Source organism: Sebastes fasciatus, chromosome 20 (assembly GCF_043250625.1).
Source record: "Sebastes fasciatus isolate fSebFas1 chromosome 20, fSebFas1.pri, whole genome shotgun sequence".
In the NCBI taxonomy this organism is placed as follows: Eukaryota; Metazoa; Chordata; class Actinopteri; order Perciformes; family Sebastidae; genus Sebastes; species Sebastes fasciatus.
The window spans coordinates 15157693-15181425 of NC_133814.1; the positions used below are offsets into that span (position 1 = coordinate 15157693).

A 23733-nucleotide genomic window follows, 5' to 3' on the forward strand; every position below is an offset into this window, starting at 1 on the left:
ATTTGAGGACGTCATCTCGGGCTTTGGAAAACACTGATCAACATTTTTCACCATTATTCTGAAATTTTATAGACCAATTAATCGAGAAAATAATCTGCAGATTAATCGACAATGAAAATAATCGTGAGTTGCAGCTCTTAAGTGGACCATGAGTTGCAATTGTTGTGTCAAACTACTATTTCCAAGGTCGAATATGAACGTTCATGCTCAACTGTGAAGTTGGATGAGATCGATGAGAAGTGCTAAAGGTGCTCTAGATGATTGCACAACAGCTACTTGTGTCAACAAATCCATCGCCATGACAACTGAGCAAACTCCACCGACCGATGAAACACGTGATGCGGCTGAAAGCTCCACAAAAAAGCTAGTAAGTGGTCCTTGTTTTGGGGTTGTTTTGTCAAACTGTGGAAAACTTTGTCACAACTTGTATCAACATTTACGTCTATTGCAATATTCATATGCTGCATGTTGCAATGAGGATCGTTCGTATTAATATCATCTACGTATCTATGTGATATTATGTTGTTACTGTATGTTATTTGCTGGCTAAAACACTAGAATATGGCAATAGTGAAGTAAAACAGGAGGCCTAATTAAGTCCCATTGAGCCCAAATCGCCTTTAAGGTGTCATAACGGCTAAACAAGCCGCACGTTCCAGCTTGGCTTTTCATGGGGCCAGGTGACGCTGTGGGCCATTAAACCAATAAAGACTGAGGTAGGTCCACTTGATCCTTGTTATTAGCTTTGCTCCGGTGAGCGTTTCTATGCCAACCTCCAATTAAAGACCAGTGTTGCAGCTTTTCTGTTTAAGCCAGCTCGCTCAATGGTAGCCCCAAGCACTTGCGGTTCACGGCAACAAACTATGTTATCTGTATTATATGTATCAACACACTCTCTGTTGACACATCAGACACTGTCACAAACAATTTCCTTAACAACTATGAATCGCCTCACTAGTATAGAGTGGGTAAAAACCACAACTTATCATATAACACAGCTTCAAAGGGAGAAACTGAAAGGTAATTTCTTCTGTAATAGCAGCGTAACCTGACACATAAACGCACACATAATCACAACAGTCACCAGGTCTAAATGAATACATTACGTCCTATTGAATCTGCCTAATCAGGTGCGAAAAATTAATCAGTTTCATGCCCAGTTGACATCAAAGTGGTGTTCAGAACAAAGCAAACAGCTGGCCTGCCCTCCGTCTTCGCTTTGCATTTTCTTTGATCAATACTCCGCTAATGAGACTGGCCTCCTGAGTCAGTAATGAGAGGTCAGATTCATGCATTATACTACACTTACTACATTAATTGCCTTTAGAAGGCACAAAGTCCCCCGATCAATATGAATTAAGACAATGATACAGTAAGATGTGGTGAACTGAACATAGACACCAACCTGCGATCTACCTTTCTCTTACCACATCTGAGTGGCTTATTACAACGCAGAGCTTATATACCACAACACAATATTTGCAAGGATAATTTGTGAAAACAGAACATGTTTATTTCAAAATGTGTGGTGCCCTCTGGTGGATATGCATATAAGCACTGACGAGTGTTAAAAAAAAAAGAAAAAAAAAAAGAAGCATCACCTCTATTAGTTGGAAAAAAATAGAATTTAGATTAAAGCTTTTATTTCATAAAAAAAAGGAATAATGTATGTCCCTTTACTTCCCAAACAAAAGCTGATAAAAGTGAGGAAAATAACTACAGCCACAGCTAATTATTCATTTAATCATCAATTATAGAGCCTGAATGATTGTTCCATTCATCATTTAGTAAATCAACAGAAAAATAATTCCTAGCAAATATTTTGATAATTTCTTAAATGTAATTTTTTAAGCAAAGGTGTCAAATATGTGAGGATTTGCTGTTTTTCTTTGTCTTATCTGTTGATAAATGTATTATCTTTGGGTTTTTGGACTGTTAGTCGGTCAAAAGAAACAACATTAAGATGTAATCTTGGGCTTAAGGAAGGTTTGATGGACATTATTTACTATTTTTATGGACCAGATGGTTAATCAATAAATCGAGAAAATAACCAGCAGATTAATTTATAATGAAAATAACCATTAATTGTAGCAATCAATTAATGTCGTGAACACTGATTCAATTAATTTACCAATCCTTTAGATGTTGGAAAATAGAAAAAAATCTAAGAGCCTTAGGTGACAACTTTAATTTGCTTGTTATGTCCGACAATATCCCAAAAATATTCAATTTATGATAACGTAAAATTTTGAAATCAATACATTTGAGAAGACAGCTACTCTTTATTATCGTATTACGGATTACTTGAACAAATTGTTTCCGCTTCAATAACACAAGGATCACAAAGACGACTAGTCCGACATAAAGTATGACAATAGAGTACACACACACACACCCACACACACCACAAGCATCCAGATCAAAGAGCAACGGGAAGTACAGTTCCTATGCCAAGAATGTCTGAAACATAAATCATGACTCAGGCTTCAGCAGTCATATGTGTTCACATACCAAAAATATTTAGCAATCCAAGTTCATCTGCAGCGTGAGATATTCTATTAACCACTAGATGGCACCAAAGGATGACTTTTCATACTTCATCAGCTCTCTCACTTTTACCTATTATACTTTTTTATATCAAAAAGGGAAGGCAGAACAAGTAAATGGGAAGTATCTTTAAAGTCATACTAATTAATAAAGATCAAAGTTTAAGGAGTACATGCACACTGTTGATTTAATTCTTAGTTGATGCTGATGGAGATTCAGTGTCCTGTTCAACATCAGTCAGGAGGCCAGATGCTGGTCAGCAAGATTGAAAGATATCTTGAAACTTGTTATTCAAAACTACTCGGATGAGCCTTTTCAGCTAAGGCCACTGTACTTAACACTACTTTCGTAATAAGTTTGTCCGATACCCTGCTCCTTTGACTTTGTATTTGGTGATGCAATTTAATGATCCACCAAAAATCAAAACAGAAAATGCAATTAAATCTATTACTGTACCACATCCTGTAAGATAAAGGACTTAAATCTGGCTAAATCCCCTCTAGACGACCTCTTAAATTATGAGTCAAAGCGTTAGGAAAGGGAGGTGACAGGCTATTTCTATATCAATTGTGTTATTCTTTGAGTGCAACAATAAAAGCATTACCCACAACTGCTTCGGGCTCTCATTTAATCTGTTTTTGGGGGGAATATTGTTGGTCCATTTCCTTCCAAATGCTCTTTACTAAATCAAACCCTGCAGGTGTTAGCGGTGTTAAAGGGTTATCTTTAATACTAAAAATGTGATTACATCACTGGAAGGGAGCACAGAAACAAAGGATGACACATGTAGCAGCCATGTAGCAGATGTACTGTGTCATATGACGGTGATGAAACTGGGAGAGGTCAGATAGTCCCCATGACAGGATGTTCAAGTGTGTGTGTGTGTGTGCTTGTTTACATTTCTCAATATTGTATGTGGTCAAAGTTCATGTTGTAATAATAATGATTTCCCAGGTTATCACCCAGAAAGTGACATATATAGGCTATGTAACATTGATCAGGAGTGTTTCTATGTCATAGACATTCAACTCACGGGGTCAAAATTCTCCTCTGTTTGTGTTTGTGCGTCGGGTCTTGACCCAGAGTTTAACAACCTTGGCTCTGGATCTCTGTAGGGACACTTTTTCCGGCTTCTGGAGCAGCGCATTTTTCCCACAATATACCACACAGAGATGCGAGAGGCCTGAGCTAACAAACACACACGCACATATTTTAACCCCATGAAGTGAAAACGCACCCACATGCAGTTTTGACACCCTTCTGTCACCCCACAAAAAAACAAACGGATGGAATGTGTTTCAACAAAAAGAAGTAGCAGACGCCACATGGTGTGCTCCTGTCTAGCAGATTCAAGCAAACGTACAGTATGAACAGCGTTGGAACGGAGAGGCCACATCATTCAAGATACTGTCACTGTACATTAACAGTACTCATTGTAAAAAGGCATGCTAGATATTCACCATCCTATACCCATTTTCTGTGCGAGCGGACATCTGACTTAAAAGTGTGTATCACACATACACACACACACGCACACTAATCTCAGGCTAAGCCGCAACACCCAGCTGGGAGAGAAAGTGGCCGGCTCGGCACATTCCTTTGTAGTGGCACAACACACACAGAGAGAACATAAGAGTGATAGACGCCAGGTTAAATGAGTGCGACATACATGGAGGGTAAGCTTGTGAGTGTCTGGTTGGGGGTTAATATGATTATAATTCAGAACTGAATCCATTCATTATCCCTTACTGATTCATTTTAAGTAGCTAATTGTTTCTTTAAAAAATGTATTTATTTAGTTGTTGTTTTTTATTGTACTAGTTAGACATCATATTAGATTTTTAGCCAAATGTTTGTGCTCTTTGATAAAAGAAACTGAATAAAATCGGAGAGGAGATGCTACAAAATTTGATAAGAGAAAATGATTAGATTCTGAGTTCCTTCATAAATCTTAGTATTTTGCCATATCGGAGGACAATGAACCGGTTAGCTGAGCTTATTACTTTTTGTTATACAAACCACTAACTGGAGGAGAATCATAGCCAACACTCAGAGGGGCACTCTCCAATAACAAACAAGAACTACCAAAGAAATTCTTAGTCGACCGACACAAGATTTTGTTGACTAACCGATTAGTTGATTTAATCGCCAGATCTGTGAAACTCAGTTTCTCCACAAAGAATCACACAAAAACACCACTTTAAATCTTGTGCTTACCAGAGATGTGCTCATGAGTCTATCGGAAAAAAGTCATTTGACTAATCAACTAAAGAAATGTTAGTCGACTAAGACTAAAACAAACCGATTAGTCAACTAAGACGAGGCAGCTCTACAATAAAGATTCCAACTTATCTTGTAGTGTGTTGGCCTGTAATGATTCAATCTTCAAACCGATCTGGCGAGAGCCTCTCAGACGGACAGTTTGGGTGAAATATGTTCAATATGATCAACATGTTCAGCAGTAAATAAGAGCTGTACTTTTACTCTGGTACATTCTGTACTACAACAACGATCCAATTTAAAGTTGCTTAATTAAAAAAAAAAAAAATACACGCCTTTCTGATTGCACACTAAAAAATAATTGCAGGTGTCCTGCACCAGACTGGCAAGCTGCAATGTTGCTCAACTCCAGTTCACCTGACACGCCATGCTCAGCCAATTTTCACAGCCCGGCTTCATCTAGATGTTTTTTTCCTTTTACCTTTGACATCCAAACTGTTTTTCCTGAGTGCATTTCAGTGTGTTCACACAGCAAGCAGCTGGTTGAAAGCCTCTCAGAGTTTGGTTGGGGCAGTTTGTCAAAATATGTGGTGTGTGTGCTTTAACAACTGAAAGAGGCAAGAAAACACTCATTATGTGTGCGGGTTCTCTCATAATCCTACATTTAAAAAATTCTGTGTTCCCAGGTTTACAGGGATTTGGGTATGAAGCCATTTGTTAATTTCCAATAGCTCAAATTGTGATTATAATTTCATTCACTTCGACCTTTTTAGTTGCCCTGACCTAATCAGCAGGGCACTGTTCAACACTGTGTGTGTGTGTGTGTGTGTGTGTGTGTGTGTGTGCACATTAATTACCATCTCACATTGTAGGCCAGTGACTCTCAGATCCATTCAATAGAGCCGTAACAAGAAGGAAAAGGACTTTGATGTGCATACAGTACAGTATGTGTTTTTATGCCATGCAAATATGCACTTGACGCCGACTGTCTGATGACCTCAAAAAAGAAGCGAACCAGTCTATTTACTGAAGCAATGAACTGGAAAGCCAATCAATGCAATGTCGCCTCATGACAACATTGTATGAAATGAATGTCTTAGAACCGAATATTTGCCGGACATTTTTATCTTAAAACGTTTCCTTTGAAACTAGCAGTAATTGGTAACCTGTTTGCTAGAGTTATTACCTGAGCTCATAAGGAACTGGTCTTCAAACATATTGATCCATTTTACAGGCATGGATATTTAACTAGCAAGGGGCTGGAGGGAAAATATAGCTTTCAACAGCGCAAACAAATTAGTTTACAACAATTCCCATATGTCAAAGGCTGCATCTTATTGTTTGGGACAGCCAAGTTAATATTTGGTGAACAAAAAATAAGCTTGTCCCAAGGCTGGACACCATCAGTGACTACGTTTACATGCACAAAATGTTGTTTTTTGCACTTATTACGAAAAATACAATACTCCTACTAAGCTGTTTACATGACTAATGAAAATGAATATTCCACTAATATTCCTGTTTACATGCAGCCGTGATTACTCCGACTAACGTAACCGGTGGCAGACTTGCTTGACCGTGCAAACATAGCCTCCCTCTTTGATTCATTCAACCACCTTCTTGAAAAGGTCGGCGTTGCGATATTTTTGCATATCCAAAAACCTGTTGATATCCAAGTCTTTCATAATGTTTAGAAGTAGGCGTGTTTCTCTTTCCGACTACAAATGCGGGCTTTTCTTTTGGGCATGCATCTCTGCAAACTGTCGGCTAGTTGGTTTGTGTACAACGCACAGAGGTCAAGGCGGTGTGTCGCAAACTGCCGCAAAAGCCCATATTGAGATGCATATTCTGAATGTGCTGTATACATGTCCAAAGAATGCTCTTAAAACCCGAATAGTATCGGTATATCCCACGTCTTAATCTGAAAATGCTCCTAAGGCCTAATTCAGAATATCTAAACAGAGGATGCGGTTTACATGACCCGTATCAAATTCAGAATATTGTCATATTCAGAATAATATTGGGATATTGGTGAGTATGTAAATGTAGTCAATGAGCATTACAACTCTGCAAGTCATACTGACATAAGCCAGAATATACATGATTGTCAAATTTGATTCTTTATTCTCAGTTCATTCATATATGGAGCAATAACCACGGATTGGGTTTGGGACTACATCAAATTGTGTCTTTGGCTACGGAGAAAGGCAGAAATTTAGCTTACTTTGATATTTGGGTAGCCGGTACTCCCCTTTAATCAACTGCAACCACGGACTCAAGAGGCACTCTGAGATTTCACTTTTAGTATCAACGACATTTAACACACCAAGCTCTTCAATAAACAGAGTGCTCTTTGCTACTTAAAAGATGAAAAACAATCTATATTTGTTCAAACTGAAAGGAAAAAAGGAAGAGGAATAGAGATATGTGTGTGTATGTGGCTGTTATTATCACCAACAGCAAGGCAACCACATGGGAGATTGGGTGAGCAACAATGGCAAGTGTGTGTGTGTCTCCTGTCTATGTCTCTCCCTCTATCAATCCACCCAGACAGGAAATTATGTATACAGTCAGGACTGTTGTTTTTTTTAATCAAACCTAGCAGACACTATTTTTGGTGATCTGTGCTTTTAAATGGAGACAAGAAGTCATGAAAAGTAATGGCATGACGTGATAACAGATGACCTCCCATGTGATTAACAGCCAATCTTAAAGCCCTATTTCAATGGAATTTTACAGATATGTAGGTAACAGGAAGCATGCCTACAAAGTATTTAAGTGAGTCAATTCATGTGTAAAATGCAGCAATATGCATCACGAATTACCAGAAACATGCGGTTTGCAAAGGAGATAAAGTGATAATGAACATGTGGTCATGCAAACTTGAAAACTGAAGGTTGGAAAATTAAATGTGGTCAAATTTATAACGTTTTGAAAGTGAGATGAGTTCAAAGTATTTCGGGTGACTGACCGGAGCGCCTCCAAAGCACAAATGGGCATGAAACTCTATTGGATATACAGTGCAAACGATGAACAACTGTGTCCAACATCTCCAGGACAAAAGTCTGTCTATATCAAAATCTATGGGAAGAAGTCAACTGCAACTCCCAAGGAGAATTTCAGTAAGAGATATTTTTGATTCACATTTCCAGTACAGATATTCCTGGATGTGAACGGTCAATATTCTGGCTTTAAGCCCAGTTATGAGAAGACACACTGAGGGAAACAGGAAAGCACAGATCGTCCCTAGAAAGAAGAATCTGTTCCTGTCCCAGAAGGCTACTTGCATCCTCAGTAATGGGAAGACGATATATTTACAAGCATCCATCTATCAGCCCAAATTGCTATGGTCAAAAGGGTGTAGTCCATGTCTGTGTGTGTTTGTGTGCACCATGGTCACTTAGCACTTAGCCTGACACCACTTTGAGTTAAATGAAAGGACTCAGCAGGGCTCTAATTGGTAAACTCCACAAAAGGCAAACAATAAAATGCTTCTGGCTTAAGAAGACTGTTTGATCCCTATGCCAGGTGTGTGTGTTAAACCTGCACAAAGTAATGAAACACTTCCTTATTTTATGTTACAATTCCCTGACATTTAGCGGTATGACAGTTTTAACAAAGTTCAATAAGAACACTGCCAATATATTTTTGCATTTTTTACTGCTAAACTCTTGTGAGAGAATGCAAAAGTCGTTCCCCCCCCCTCCCATTCACAATATTTTCCATCATGTTCATTTTCCATTATGAACTAAAAACCTATATAAAACATACGTTTCATGGCTTTGTCTTGGTCTAAACCTCCTTTTTGTTTCCACTCTCTCACTCTCCCTATTCTCTCTCAAATAGTCCCTGCCTGATTCCCCCCCACCTAGTTTCTCACTTTTCTTCCATGGTAGATTTTCTTCTTTTTCCACTGTTAAAATCTCATTTTCTCGCTTTTTCTCAGCTAGTGTGTTACCCTTCCCTCTCCCCCTCTCTCTCCGTGCTGCCCTGCTCCAATCCCTCCTTCATATAATCCTGTGTTCTTTGGCTCGCTTCATTAGTTGTAGCAATAAACACACAGGGCCACAGGATACCTCCAGAAAACTCCTCAACGTGATTACTGCAGAGTCAGGCGTATACATGCCACATACAGGGGTCCTGTGTACCATAAAGTGTGGTTGTGTAAAAGACAGAGGGGTGTAAAGACACACAGAAACAGTGTTTTGTTTTTTCGCAACTATGCAATAAATTTACAATGTTGTTTTTGACTCAGTTCCATTGTTACGTCTGTATCTGCTGTATGCCATCTAATAAAACAGAAAGCTATAGAAAGTTTCTCTGCGACTGCACGTTTATGACTCCCATTTGTTTGTAATGGGATGCATTCCTACTTTATTCCCACTTTTTTTATGATCCTGATGACAGCCCTGCTACAACTCTTACTTATTCACTGCTGCTCAGCGTTCTCAGAGTTTCTCTGGTGACCCCTTACAGGAGCAGCTCAGATGGTGTTTTGACAAGGGAAGTGCTGGCAACTCCCCCGTTTTCAATAGGCTCATTATTAAAGCAGCTCTGCCTGGACTTAACTCAGCCCGTATTTCTACGACCACAAAGGACTCATAAAAACACTTTGGCAAAGTCAGAAACCACACTGCCGCATGCACATGAGTGTGTGTTTGAATGCCCGGAGTGTACACGCCTCCCCTTCCACACATGAGAAACTTTAGACGGTACTTGGCTCTGTTGTGGCTAAGCATGAACACATAAAAAAACATGAATACATATCCATGCATTGCACAGACATGTAAATAACGCGTCAGAATCCCATCATAAAAACCTAACATGCACAGTCAAGTGCCCACGTAGACAAATTCATCGCGATACTTAAATCACGATACGATCTTATTGCAAACATTTTGCGATATGCTGAGTATTGTGATAAGATATATTACGATTTATTCTTTTTTCAACTGCAAATTATGCAATTTGTCTGTTTTATCTAATAAGATACAGTTTTCAATCTCTTCATCTCAGAGTTTTCATTCACGTATCTTGAGGTCAGAGGTCAAGAGACCCCTTTGTACCCCTTTGGAGCATTATTTAGCGTTCTTCCCGACAAGCTATCTTCACTCTAGCTTTTAAACTGAGAACGCTACAACCTCTGAAAGACAGAATAGTGGCCGGGCTGTCGAATTGTCAAGAGGTTAATTGTTTATATAATAAAAGATCGATACTTGACGTCCGTGTATCGATACAATATTGCCACGCAAAATATCGCTATACTCTGCTGTATCGATTTTTCCCCCCACCCCAAACAAGTATATATTGCAATGGGATTTAAACTACCGCCATACAGCAACAGTTGGTTGTATGGTTCTTCAAGGCACTGGGTTTCTGTCTCCATGTGTTTTGAGCTTTTACAGGAAGTGGAGTGAGAAGATAACAACAGGAGAGTATCCTGTGTGATGCTGCTGAATCCCAGCCTTCACAGATTCTCATGTTTGCACCTCTCAGACTGGAAAAAGCATGACTTACGACAGACAAAAATGCCTTCTATTGAAAGGGGAACTGTATATTCTCTGAATTGTGGCAGCCAAGGTTTGCTCGAGCTGAACAGCTCCTGTGAGATTTTTCATGTTTGTAAAAAAAACACTCTCTAGCTTGGAAACTCGATAATAACATAGCAATGTCCTGGGTCTCCTCTCTGTCTCACTCCCGTCTCTTTTCCCCCACTCCATCCTCCGTCTCTTCTCACTCTGTCTTGCTCATTTACCTTCCTCTCCGGCAATTTCCATGGCTATAACTTTAATGCAGATGCCAACTCTGCTCAGTCCATTTACACAGACACGCACAAACACGCACACACACAGAAGGCTCAGTCATTCAGTCTGTCAGTAATACGGCGAGCAGAACTAACAGAGAATAAATCATTTTTCCGCAGCGGGGGCCTACCCCGAACAAAGAGCCTTGTGTGAATGTGTCTTTGGGATGTGTGTGTGTGCGTTGGTCTATTAACATATTCCTTTAATAAATTATTCATCTTCCAGCCATAACAGGCAAAACATTTCAACCCAAACAGAAGAAACAAATGCCAAGAACAATTTTCATCCATTGAAGCAAGAATCAATCAAGTCATAAATACTCTTGTGCCACAGCAGCAGTTTTGCACTTTTTTTCTTACAGCGAAGAAAAGAGAGCTGGAAAAGCAAACCACACATTAAAACCCAATGCCTTATCAAGTTTGGAAAATCCACATCATTTTAAAAGCACTTAAAGAATAAGCACGTTACGGCTCGAGGCGAAACGTCAGTGATGTAAGGTCATGAAACCATAAAGATAGAATACCACTGCAACAACATATTTCCTAACCTCTTAAAAAAAGGCAACCTATATTAATAACCCCTTGGCTTAGGAGGATTATGGAAAACATGTTGATTAACACTGCAGACTTTTTCACTGGGAACGTGTTAACAGTTACAGCCTGGGTGTGAAAAATAAACTATCCAAGACTTGAGAAGTTCGCTGCATTGCTGTCCTGAAATCTACGTTTTCAACAACCTTTACAGCTCATTTTACTCCTCGAAGTTAAGAATGCTTCTATTACGCATTTGTATTGTAAACTGATATGAAATCTGTGAGTATGCGTATTCCTTCTCTTACCCGCTGTAGCTTAACTCCAACAAAACGTAGCATCTCCCTGCAGACTCTGACTTCTTCTTCCATACCGCGCATCGCGATCGGCCACATATCCTCCTTGCTGGGTTGCCACATCATGTGATTATCAACCACCTCCCAGACCTCATCTGAGATGTGTCCTGACGGCAGCGTCTTCACAATCGCTCTGGTTCCAGTACACACCGACTTGGTCATCTTACGGAAAGAGAAAGAAAGGTATTTCAGCATGTCTCATTGTTTTGTTTAGCAAACTATAAATGATCAAATTATAGAGTCGCCAACAAAGGCCCGATCCTAAACATTTCGTCAGTTTGTATGCGAAAGTTGTTTTGTTATCATTATACAACCGTAGAATGGAACATTGGTATATTTTTCTGTATAGGGCCATATTAAAGGACCAAAATGTAATATATTTACTGTAATAAATCAATGAAACAAATAAACATAAAATAAAAATGTTCAAGATATCAGCTGAACACATTGGTTCAAGAAACAAATTCTATATAACACCAACAGAAAAAGGAATCTTGCATGTAAATACCTTTTGATTGTTCTTGAAGAAGCGCCTCACCAGGACAGTGGAGCGCTCTTTACGGTTCCTCATAAACTCGGCGTTATCCAGGAGACCCTCTCCGTCCCCCTCATCGCTGCTGCCGTTCCTGGTCGCTCCTGATGATAACCTCTCGTCGTTCCTCAGGGTTCTCCTCACGGTTTCGAGAGATGCTCGTCTCAGAAACACTTTCTCCAGGGAGCATTTGTTAACCCTGGGCTTTCTGTTGAGCCCCTCTAAACTCGAGTAGCCGTTGAGACGGTGCCGGTGGACGCTTCCGTTCTGGTGATGCTGGCGGTGGTTGGTACCGGGGGAACTCGAGGGAGATGACGCCAAAGAGCTCGGCTCGCTGGACGGACTGTATCCAGACGAGCGGCAGCGTGATGTCTAGATGCAGAAAACAGGACAAATTAAAAATAGTCTTAATGATGTTTCTTTACAGCAGTGCCTCGAACTATCGAGGCATTTCATTTACAGTCTAAACATTGTGATGTTTATTTTTCTCATCTTGCGCTAAAAACAAGCAGCAGAGAACACCTAACACATCTTTGGTGTAGCAGCTAAATTTATATAATTTGCAGATACCAAGGCTATCAACTTCCTTCTTTATTACCTTGTGGAAAGCAAGCCCAGACACAGGCAGGCTGCTGCGACGGAGGTGTCGCTGGTTGGCTAGAGAGGGACTTGGGCAGGGACTGGGAGTGTGAAGGGGGCTGGACCTGGGGCTCGGGCTGAATCCAGGGCTGTGGCAACAATACATGTTTGGACTCATGTAAAGGCTAGACAGGGTGCAGGAGCAGCGGGTGCTGCCAGTTCTGTTTCGGCCTGCATCCACACCCTCTCCAGGGTTGTCCAGCTGGCACGGAGATCCCTCTGAACCCCTCCCAGGTATCGCAGTAACGGTGTTAGTTATTCCTTCAATTCTCCTGCCAGCCGACAGCTCTGGATAAAGTTTCTCTGCGGCACTTGAGAGTTTTGATCTGTAATCCAAACACTCGTATTCCTCGTCCAAAATTGTCCCTTTCCCACTGTCACACGACAGCTTCCTATAGAAGAGGAGGGAAGGGCTGCTCCGCTGTTTCGAGTGCCACAATTGGTCAGAGTATCGCCACGCTTCCTGGCTGTCATTTGCTTGCCTGGCTTCTCTGCTGGGTCGGCTCGCGGCGGATGGAGGCGAAGCGCGCTGAGCCACGACTACAGCCCCGACCTGTGTCTGATTTTCTTCAGTAGCCATCGCGTCTCCCCTGGAGCGTCCTGCTTTATCCTTTGTGTAGCTGCAGCCCTGAAAATAAGGAACACTTTGCTGTTGACGACAGTTAAAGAGGACCTATTATACTGGTATTTGGGGTTTATACTCCCCCCCTTTTAACTATATAACTCACTAAAGGAAAGGAAAAAAAGCACAAATGCATAAAAGGTCCCCTTTATGCAGGAGAAATCTAACCTAACAGCATTTAGAAAAACTTCCAAATTTGTTTTTTTATCTTTTTTTATCTAAAATTGGTTTGCATGGTGCATGTATCAGTCAAATACATTTCTCTAAGACTCTCTTAATCCCTGACATTTGAGAAGCGGCGTCTTCCATCTCAATTAGTGGCTCCATAGAGCAGCAAGAGGAAATGAAATTTGCAGACTTCCAAACCCATATATTGTGCAAGGTGACAGCACTGTCATGTTTATAACTCAGATGGTCTAGATGACTAATGATGGTGGGTTTTCCCTGAATGAAGCCAGGGGGGATGATTAAAGCACATCTCTCTCTTGCAGCTTCACCTTGTGATTGATTAACTGGATGAGTGACTGATTGAGCTACAAAATATCATCATCGTTATCAAACCTTCGGTATTTTAGTTAAGTTCAAAATACTTACTTTGATGATGAGAGAGATCTGCTTCAGGTCATGCTACTCAACAGTCCCAAGCTTCTTTTTTCTATTTCAGTGTGCCATCATGGTCATATTCCTGTGCTGCTGCTGCTGGGGCGAATAATACCTTCAGCTTCCAGTGACCTCTTGAGAGACTAAGACAACATGTCCATACAGAGTGAGCTCTGTGTGTTGTAGAAACAGAAGCTTGTGCAGCTGTACAAACCGCCAGATAGAGAACCCACGGAGGTCACCCTGGAGGACTGAGGAATTTCCTTGATAGTACGGTTCACAGTCGCAGCTTACAAGGCCATGTGTGTGCCCTGATTGGTCCTGACGTGTATCTGTGGCATAGTTATCCACTTGCAGGCCCTGACAGAGAAACAGAGAGAACACAGACGCACCAATCATTATTTACTTACCAAACATATTCAAACAGTATTAAGTGAGAGAGCTAGAAAGTTCAAGACTAAGTGAAAAAAAAGAAATGTGGAAAAAAAACTAAAACAAACATGAGAAACACATTTTACTGACTTTAAAAGATTCAAAATATCTCTCTTCTTTCAACACATCTTATCTATAACTATTCAACAAAATCACCGCACAGAGAGTGAGCCATTGTGACCGAAACGACTGAAACAACAAATACTGAATTTCAGCGTAGAAGGGAAAAATGCGGGAAGGAACAACACTCATTTTGACACCCGTAACAACTACCAACTTTCTGGGGCAATAAGAATAAAACTATAAACAGTACATTTTATCTTCATTGCCTGAGAAGATGTATGAGGAGTAGGATGTGTTATGTGGTTGGTATAGTTAAATAACTAAGTTATCACCTCTCAGAGGTTTAATTGAATTCTTCAGTAATGTTGTGTCTTGGAGAAATAGTTATGGATTAACTATATGGGAAGTCATATCGTCACCGCACTACCAAAGTACCTTTAACAACCTGCCATGTGGTCTTAAAATCCGTATCTTGACATCCCACAGTTATCTAAGATCATCCTCAACTTACATTTTCTAGATGTTTAGACTGAGTTGGATTGGTGCAATGCAACCAGTATCTTGAAATGATCCATGATGTGATGTCAATGTTAAATAACTTCAGAATAGGAGGACCCTGGTGGCTTAGGGGTTAAGGCGCTGATCATGAACTTAAGCATCCGAAGCTCAAGGCCTTTGCATATCAAGTCTGTATGTTTTCTCCAAAATTGTTGCATTTTTAAAAATAAATATGACCTCACATATCAATCCCGTTTACACACTGGCTCCGAAACTTTAGTCTGTCATTAAAGTCTCGGAACAGGTTAGATTTTCTGCGTTTGTTTGCATCCGTCAAAAGGCAAAAGAGGTTTGTTTGACCACTAGGAGCCACCGCCTGTGCAAACATCATCGTCCAAAATGGCAAGATACACATTCTTTTGTTGCATGTCATTCCACATCTCTCTCTCCCCCCTTGTTTCCCATCATCCAAAAATACTTGAAAAAACAAAAACAACCTTAGATTAAAATATGAAAGATTAAAACAAAAATCCAGGTGGGAACAAATCTTACTGGATTCCAGACAGTGTGTGCAATCGTGACTCATTTCACTGTTATTAGTGTTAAGTGTTACAGCATGCTCTGAGTTTGCAATGCTAGTAAATAAACCTTTTTCTTTGAGCTTTTTATGCCTTTATTGGATAGTGACAAAGACAGTATTGAAAGGGGGGAGACGCTGGCGCCGCTAGTAAATACACTTTTATCAATCAAGCATTGATACTTCCCCATACTTCCCTCCTCCACAACCACAAACACTGGTTCGTGTTATCACGGTATTTGACTACAATTATCACAAACAGCTGTTTTTTGTTTTTTTTATATTGTCCAGCAGTCTTGAAATACAAGACTCTTGTGTTTTAATGAAAGCACATACTGTTAAAAAAGAAGCCACTTATGCAAACTCAGTAGAATGCCAGTTGGAAAAGAGAAAAAGCCAACTTATGAAATTGAACAGTCCGCTTTCAGTGGCTGGCTTTCATCACACACAGCTCTACAATAAATAGGAAATGATGTCTCTTATCCAATATCTCAGAAAAAAAAAAAAAAAAAAGTATTCTGTCTAGACCAATCCAGCACACTGGTAGGTGAATGAATCAGAACTGGGCAGAGACTAGTTATGCAACCTGCTTGCATGAATTACATCCATAACAGACACACCGAACCCACAACATGCATACTAATAGTGTGGTTCTTGTACCGACCAACGGTGGCCAGCGATGTATAAAGCCCCAAAACTAGTGCCCGGCCGAAACCTCATAATTAAAGCGACCACAGCCCTTAATTCTCTGCCAAAATGCGTGGGCCACAGTAGGAATGTGGGACCGACCCAGAGAGGGAGGATCAGCTACACTGTTAGTGTATGTGTGGGAGAGAAAGACAAATACAAATGGGGAGGGAAGGGCTCAACTCATTGATCCGTGGTAAATCAAGCAGTCAAGGCATTCTCATGTCGTTACAGGTTACTGAGATAATGGTATACTTGCATGCCTGGACACATTTATTGGTACCCCTTAGAAAAGATAATAAATAATTGGATTACAGTGATTAATTAGTATCAGATGTATCCAATCTTGTCATCAGTCATTCAGCCTATTTATATGGTGAAAAGTAATCACTGTGCTGTTTTGGTATCAGCGCCGTGTTATCAATACATAGTCGGACGATGGACGCTACAAAGTGAAAGTGAAAGTGTCTGCTCCATACGGCAGGAGTCAGATTTCCCACACACGGGACAAGAGAGAGTTGACAGACAAGACTATCAGATTTAAACCCAATGTCACAGCCGGTGTGCGTGGCGCGAGCGGTGGCAGGTAGAAACTCGCGGCCCCGCAGGGAAAGCTTAACCGGAGATGCCAGACACACAGCCAATCCGGCGTTAAAGATCAAAGTAAGCGCTTTACACATAATGAGCGTCATCTTTTCTTGTAAAATGTCTGGTGTAATGGGTAACACCGGTGTTGTCAGAAGTTTACTAACCGGTGGGAAAATTTCATCTCCGTGACATCCCTAGTGCACCACACTGAACATGTACAAGAGGAGGCAAAGGAGAGAGTTAAGAAAATAATAGACAAGCAGCACAAGACCATCTCCAAGCAGCTTGATGTTCCTGTGACAACAGTTACTTGCAAATATTATTAAGAAGTTTAAGGTCCATGGAACTGTAGCCAACCTTCCTAGGCACGGCTGCAAGAGGAAAATCAACCCCAGATTGAACATGGTATGAATGATAGAAAAAAGAACAAAGGATAACTGCCAAAGAGATACAAGCTGAACGCCAAGGTCATGGTACGTCAGTTTCTGATCGCACCATGTGGGCTTCATGGAAGAAGACCCAGGAGGACTCCACTTTTGAAAGAAAAACACAAAAAGGAATTTGCTAAAAATGCATATTGACAAGCCACAATCCTTCTGGGAGAATTTCCTTTGGATAGATGAGTCAAAACTGGAGCTTTTTGGCAAGACATGTTCATAGACGAAAACATGAAGCTTTCAAAGAACAGAAAACAATCATACCTACAGTGAAACATGGAGGAGGCTTGGTTATGTTTTTTATGCTGCTTTGCTGCGCCTGGCACAGGGTGCCTTGAATCTGTGCAGGGCACAATGAAATCTCAAGACTATCAAGGCATTCTGGAGCAAAACGTACTGCCCAGTGTCAGAAAGCTCTGTCTCAGTCGCAGGATATGAGTCCGCCAACAAAAGGATAATAACATTGGACTATTCTGAAGTTATGAGTCTTGATCTGAATCCTATCAAACATCTATGAAACTTGCAGTCTGGAGAAGGCACCCACGCATCAAACCGAAAACAGCTGGAGCAGTTTGCTCAGAAGGGGTGGGCCAAACTACCTGTTAACAGATGCAGAAGTCTTATTGTGAGCTACAGAAAACGTTTGATTAAATGTTGTGCCACAAACTGTTAGGTTAGGGGTCCCATCGTTTTTTTGTCCATGCCAATTTCATTTGTTGAATAAAAAAATCAAAAGCAAAGTCTGATTTCTTCTATTAAATACGGAATAAACCATGGTGGATGCCAATTACTTTTGTCCGTTTCAAGTTATTTCAGAGAAAATTGTGCATTCTTCGTTTCTTTTTGTATTGAGGGGTACCAACAAGTTTGAGCATGTCTGTATTATCAAGGTGTCTGTGTCGGATGTCTGCAGCCTCTTCAAGGCTCTGTGCTACTTTCACACAGACAGAACTTCAGCCAAACAGATGAGACAGACAACAAGTGCTCCATTCATGAGCTCACAGTGACATCTAACCTTCATATGACCTCTACTGTGCAGCTTAGCTGTAGCCTTTTGAAGACACTGATTTGATGGCTCAAAAAAGGTTGATAATGGGATATTTAGAGATGCCACTGCTTCATTTATGCTCATTTTTCTTATTGCCAGAACATTTCTCCACAAATCTACAATGGCATTTTGAATCAACTGCATCCGACGCTACACTATAGGCAGGTTTTACAAACAAAACAGACCTGCATTGAACACTAGGCATCATTATTGTTTCACTGAGACAGTTTTAAAAGAGTGAGCCCCTCCTGTAATAAGAAATAAGAGACATGCCAAGATTCAGAATTTCCCAGAAACTAATAAACGCCTAGTAAAAATTTAATTGGAATAGGCCAGAGAAGGTGGTTACAGTTAGTATTTTTTTATTAAAATGGGCTTTAATAATCATTATAATAGAGCGAATAAAAAAAATACTTCATTTTGCATGAAAGACATGCAAAACTACTTGATGGAAAGTAGGATGCTAATGTAAAAATCTGTCCAAACAGGATTTGTGGCCTTTCATATAACAGATTTGGGAAGTCAGGGAAGACTGGTGATCATGGGATGTTCATAACATCTTCCTGTATTAACCCAATAATCTGTCTTATATGAGAAAGGTATTTTAAAAATAACTAATTTTCCCTGCCTGGTATCAATAATGTCTATCTTATTAAATTAAATATGATTGATAACAAAACAAAACCCAAACATTGAAAAAAGACACAAACATGCAGTATATTAGCCCAAATAATTTAACACAGTGGTTCTCGAAGTGGGGTCTGGGGACCCTCAGGGGTCCGTGGCACTCTGCCAGGTGGTCCGCGAATGATTGGTATAAATTATAAAATTGTGCTGTATCATTAAAAAGTACATATCTACAGATGGCGACCATTGCACCAATGTGTCCAATACTACCACCCACGTTAGATTTGGAGCTAATAGAAACTTGATGTCACAAAATGATTGCGACATCACCTCAACCTGTCATGAATCTGTCACTTCACCCAGGATGCAACAAAACCATTCCTGCTGCTGCTTAGCTTATTAGCCAGCTGGCCAGCTGGTGAGCATGGAGAAATATTTGTGTCAGTCCACATCGTCAAGTGACGCTAAGGCCAAACTAGCTAAACTGAGAAGATATGACAACAGTTATATTGAGTTTGGTTTTATTGAGAACATTGACGGAAGATCAAAATGCGTCATGTGTCTTCCGGTGCTGGCGAACGAAGCCATCCAAAATAAAGTGACACCTGATTACAAAGCATCCAAGGTTGAGAAACCTGATTTAACTAACTACAAGTTCCAAGGTAAATAATGGATTTCAATGTGTCAGTTGCACAATATACCACAGACTAGGGATGTCACGAGAACCGATACTTCGGTACCAAGTCGATGCCAAAATTCTAAAAACGTGACGGTACTCTTTTACGGTACGATGCCTGTAATCAGGGTCCGAAATGAACAAGCGCCAAATGCGGGTCGATTTTCCGTTTGGCAAGTAACTCTCTGAAGTTTCCTTTTTCAGAGATCCTTTATTAATTTGTTTGAGAAGAGGATTCACTCGTGTTGAAATTGCTGAACTGAAAAAACTGATCAGAGATCCTTTATTGATTTGTTTGAGAAGAGGATTCACTCGTGAGGGAAAAGACTGAACTGAATTTCTATCTTTTGTTGTTTATTGCTAAATATCTGAAAAGTGGTGCTTTTTTTATTGTCATCAAAATATAATATTAGCATTTTAAATAAGTATTTAATGGTCTGTCACCATGTCAGTGAATTTAAAGAACTGCTTGCAATCTGAGGATATATATATATAGAGAGAGAGAGTGTGTGTGAGCGTGTACAGCCGCTGCTGTTTTCTTACAGATCTTTGAGCTATACCTGAGGAATAAAGTCTCATAATGTTCCTTTTTTTTTTTTTTTTTTTAACCGTGGTATCGAATTGGGTATCGAGAATCGTGGAAAATTCACTGGTATTGGTATCGACCACTAGATTTCTGATATCGGGAAATCCCTACCACAGACTGCAACTGAAACTCGCCTGGAGATACACAGCTGATTAAAAGGAGACACCTCAAGACTTTTGACGCACCGGTATGCTGATGGAATGTTTGAGGGAAAAATCTACACCGCAGCTGAGCTAGAAAAAAAATCAAGGGGTTTTTCCCGAAGCCCTTATCTTTATCAGCAAGTTATCAGCAATCATGTCATAATACATTTTTTGAGTACTCTGTTCTTCACTATGGTGAGAGCCCACCTTGATCCACAACAGGAAGAAGCTCATCTGAATGTGTCACAGTCAACAAACCGGTCAAACCGGATATATCACAAGTTGGATTAAGAATATTTTTAGCCACTACATGTGTTGTCATTCCTTGCCAGATAAGAAACACTAACCCTTTGGCTTCAAATCCTAATTTCTTTCAATCATATTTCTTTTATATTTAAAGTAGTAAATAAATGTGTACATGTGTGTACGTGCCTGTAATCCCAATTGCCTGAAATCACAAATCAAGTTTGGTATGTATGATTTGTTATGGGCACCAACCTGCCATTGACCTTGGGCGTAGTTATAAAAGAGAGGTTGGCAAAAGTAGCACAGGCAAGTCACAGCAAGTACTACAAATCGGAGGAGCAGTGAGAAACGAAAGTGCAGTAAAATTAAATGTACAGACACAATTAAAAAACGTGGTAAACACCAATGTTCTCTTTGGGAAACCATATGTGTTCATCGTCTGCCGCTTCGGCTAATGTTGTGGCTGTACAGATTTTAGCTGTCGCGTTAAGGCTGATGTCATTCGAGGACATGAAACTGACACGCGACACATGTTGTGGCGTGAACCTGTCCCAATTATGGGTCAGGAGGGCGAGGCTACCACAACACTTTAAGCTACTCAAGGCAAGAAGTCGCGTACTGTCGCTTTAAATCCTGAAGTCATGCTGCCTGGGGGCATGATAAAACAGCTGTGCTTGTCATCAAGCTAATTTCACAACACACTGAAATTAGCAACAGGATAGCATTTCCACACTGTGGTTATTTCCAATGGAAGCATGTGGACTTCAAGTAAGATTTAATATAGATGTGCTACAGCTTCTCATTTAGTCTCCATCCTCATGCATATTTAATTCTTATAAATAGCAGAAATAGCAAATTAAATGGCAATAATAAAGACTTCTCAGCACCACCTGCTGTGTGATTATCTCAAACGGTGAAATTTACAAACACACACCAATAATTAAATCTCTGCAGTAAGTTAGTGAACCAAAAAAAAACAACCACGCACACACACACTAAAACACAGTTCAAAGTAGCTCTTGTTATCAGCTGAACTGTGACCCTGGACGGGAAAGCAAATCGCTCTCTCCGGCTAAATCTCAGCCTTGGGCTAAAAACGCAGACAGACACACAAATGGGGAAACCAGGTCACGCAGAGTGACAAGTGCATTGACCAAGAAAACCAATCACTTCTACTTCACTTGTTGTATTATATACACAATATTGTCCAGCACATGGCACTCATAATACCAGGCTTCTTTTCCTAGACAACATCTAAAATGGTATACAAATCTAAGTGCTATAATTAGGTTTATATATATATATAATTAGTCAGGTATAATTTGATGGCAATACTTACATAAATGTAGACAACAAGCCTTGTAAAAAGTCTAATGTAGATCTAATGCTCTGGGTTTCCCAGGTGAGTCAGGATTCCCGCTCTCTATCTTGCTGTTAGCTGAATGAGACAGAGAGGGAGTGTGAGAGACAGAGAGGGAGTGTGAGAGACAGAGAGAGACAAAGACTGACATGAGGGACGGGCCTTCCAGTCAGTCTGCAGGTTCAGCAGCCAATCAGAATGCGTTTCTGAAGTTTGTTTATATAATGTTGTCACCTTGATAGTCATCTGACTGACAGCTATGACACAAAACAAAGGACTGCAGTTACGCACAACTATTTCATTTCATGAAATATTTATGAATGGTTACTGTCCCAAAATGAGATACTGTAGATCTATGCTGGTATGCTGTTTTAATGCGTGATGTGATAACAATAGTTAGATAGAAATGTGCTTATTTGTTTTGTAATAGAAATATTAAAAAATACTTGTGGGACTTTCTGCAAAAAAACAAATGGCCAAACATGGGCTTGTGTACTTCTTTAAAAAGCTTGTATACCAGTGTCAATGACCTTTTTTTCCATGACCAAGACGAGACAATGACAAGACAGCACCGAGGTCATTAAACACTAACAGTGATGATGTCAAACATGCAATATCGTTGACGAAAGAAGACGAGAACAAAATGTAGTTTAAAAACAAAAACGTAACCAAAATCTGTCTTTATTTGTGTCACCTTCTCTTTCCATCTCTATGTCTCAAACACGGCAGCAGCACTGAGTCCATCTCTGTCCTTCTTGTCTCACACCACAGTTGGCGGTTTGCGGGTCGGGTCAGGTTCGGGTCGTTGATTAACACATATATTTACGGATTGGCTCTCATGACGGACCGGTGGGTGCGACTGAGCCGCCGCACATCAGTAATGAGCGCAGTCAGGAGGACTCAAACTAACTGCAAAGCTGCATTCTTAATCACTCAAACTGTGTTTTTCATTAGATAATGATAAGATAACATTTTATGTGAAATAGTTTGACTAAAATGACAGAAATGTTCAATATAATCTGATGACTAAACAGGAAACAGGAAAAAATAGCTGACAAAATTAAGAAAGAAAACATTGACTAAAATCTAATGACTTTTCGGTGACTAAAACTGGATTAAAACGTTTTGAGTTGTCGTCGACTAAAACTAGACTAAAACTATGAAGGATAAAAATGACTAAAATGTAAATAAAACTAATAAGCATTTCCGTTTTAAGACTAAATCTAAAATAGCTGCCAAAATTACCACTGTGTATACTTTAACCGAAGCCAAGGAAAACTGTGATCTCAGCTGCACCGCTGGAAAAACCTGATGAAAACGAGGACAGACAGTTGTCTGCTCATCTCGCTTTAAAAGAGAGCTGCTGGGTACTACCAACATATTCCGTGCTGCAGTAAAGTGTAACAGATGTTGATGAGTGCAAAAGGGGATGATCTCAGCACCTCTGACAGTGCTGAAGAAACGGGATCTAATCAGAATCAGATGCTTAACAACAAAACTGTATTATACTTTTCTTTGTGTTTGTGGGTGTGTGGCAGTTGTTCCCTCATTCATCTCCAAAGGGTATTTCCAAAGAGCCATCCATCAATTGTAAAATGATGTACAGAATAATTTGTTTTGGAGCTAACACAATGTAATACTAATTTTGCTTTCATATTGAGGGCATGTTACAGTATTACCAATGTGGTGCAGTCAGTTTGACATCCACAGGAACACATCAGTGAAGTCTCAAGTCTCACTGGTGAGTTTTAGTCAATTTTAAGGGCATCTCACGGCCATGAAGTCAAATTATCAGAGACTGTCACAATAACCAAAAATATAACAAATGTGTTTTAAAACATTTGTTCAGTGATGAAGTGGCGCTTGCAGCCTTAATTCTATTCGCACTGAGCGTACAATTTGTTGGTGGTCTTGC

The 23733-nt window shown here is 40.1% G+C and overlaps 1 protein-coding gene across 5 annotated transcripts in view; it reads right to left on the reverse strand.

The window, feature by feature from the left end:
• Nucleotides 1–23733, reverse strand: part of plce1 (phospholipase C, epsilon 1) — a 99318-nt gene that overhangs the window by 66598 nt on the left and 8987 nt on the right. For 4 of the 5 annotated variants that reach the window (XM_074621000.1, XM_074620997.1, XM_074621001.1 and 1 more), the window contains exons 2-5: nucleotides 13845–14210; nucleotides 12588–13256; nucleotides 11966–12361; nucleotides 11410–11619 (exon numbers count right to left, since the gene is read on the reverse strand). In XM_074621000.1, coding sequence (XP_074477101.1) covers nucleotides 11410–11619; nucleotides 11966–12361; nucleotides 12588–13208 — 1227 coding nt within the window. In that variant the 5' untranslated portion in view covers nucleotides 13209–13256; nucleotides 13845–14210. Of the gene's footprint in view, nucleotides 1–11409; nucleotides 11620–11965; nucleotides 12362–12587; nucleotides 13257–13844; nucleotides 14211–21797; nucleotides 21897–23733 lie in introns of all 5 variants that reach the window. The other variant, XM_074620998.1, reaches the window with a different exon arrangement.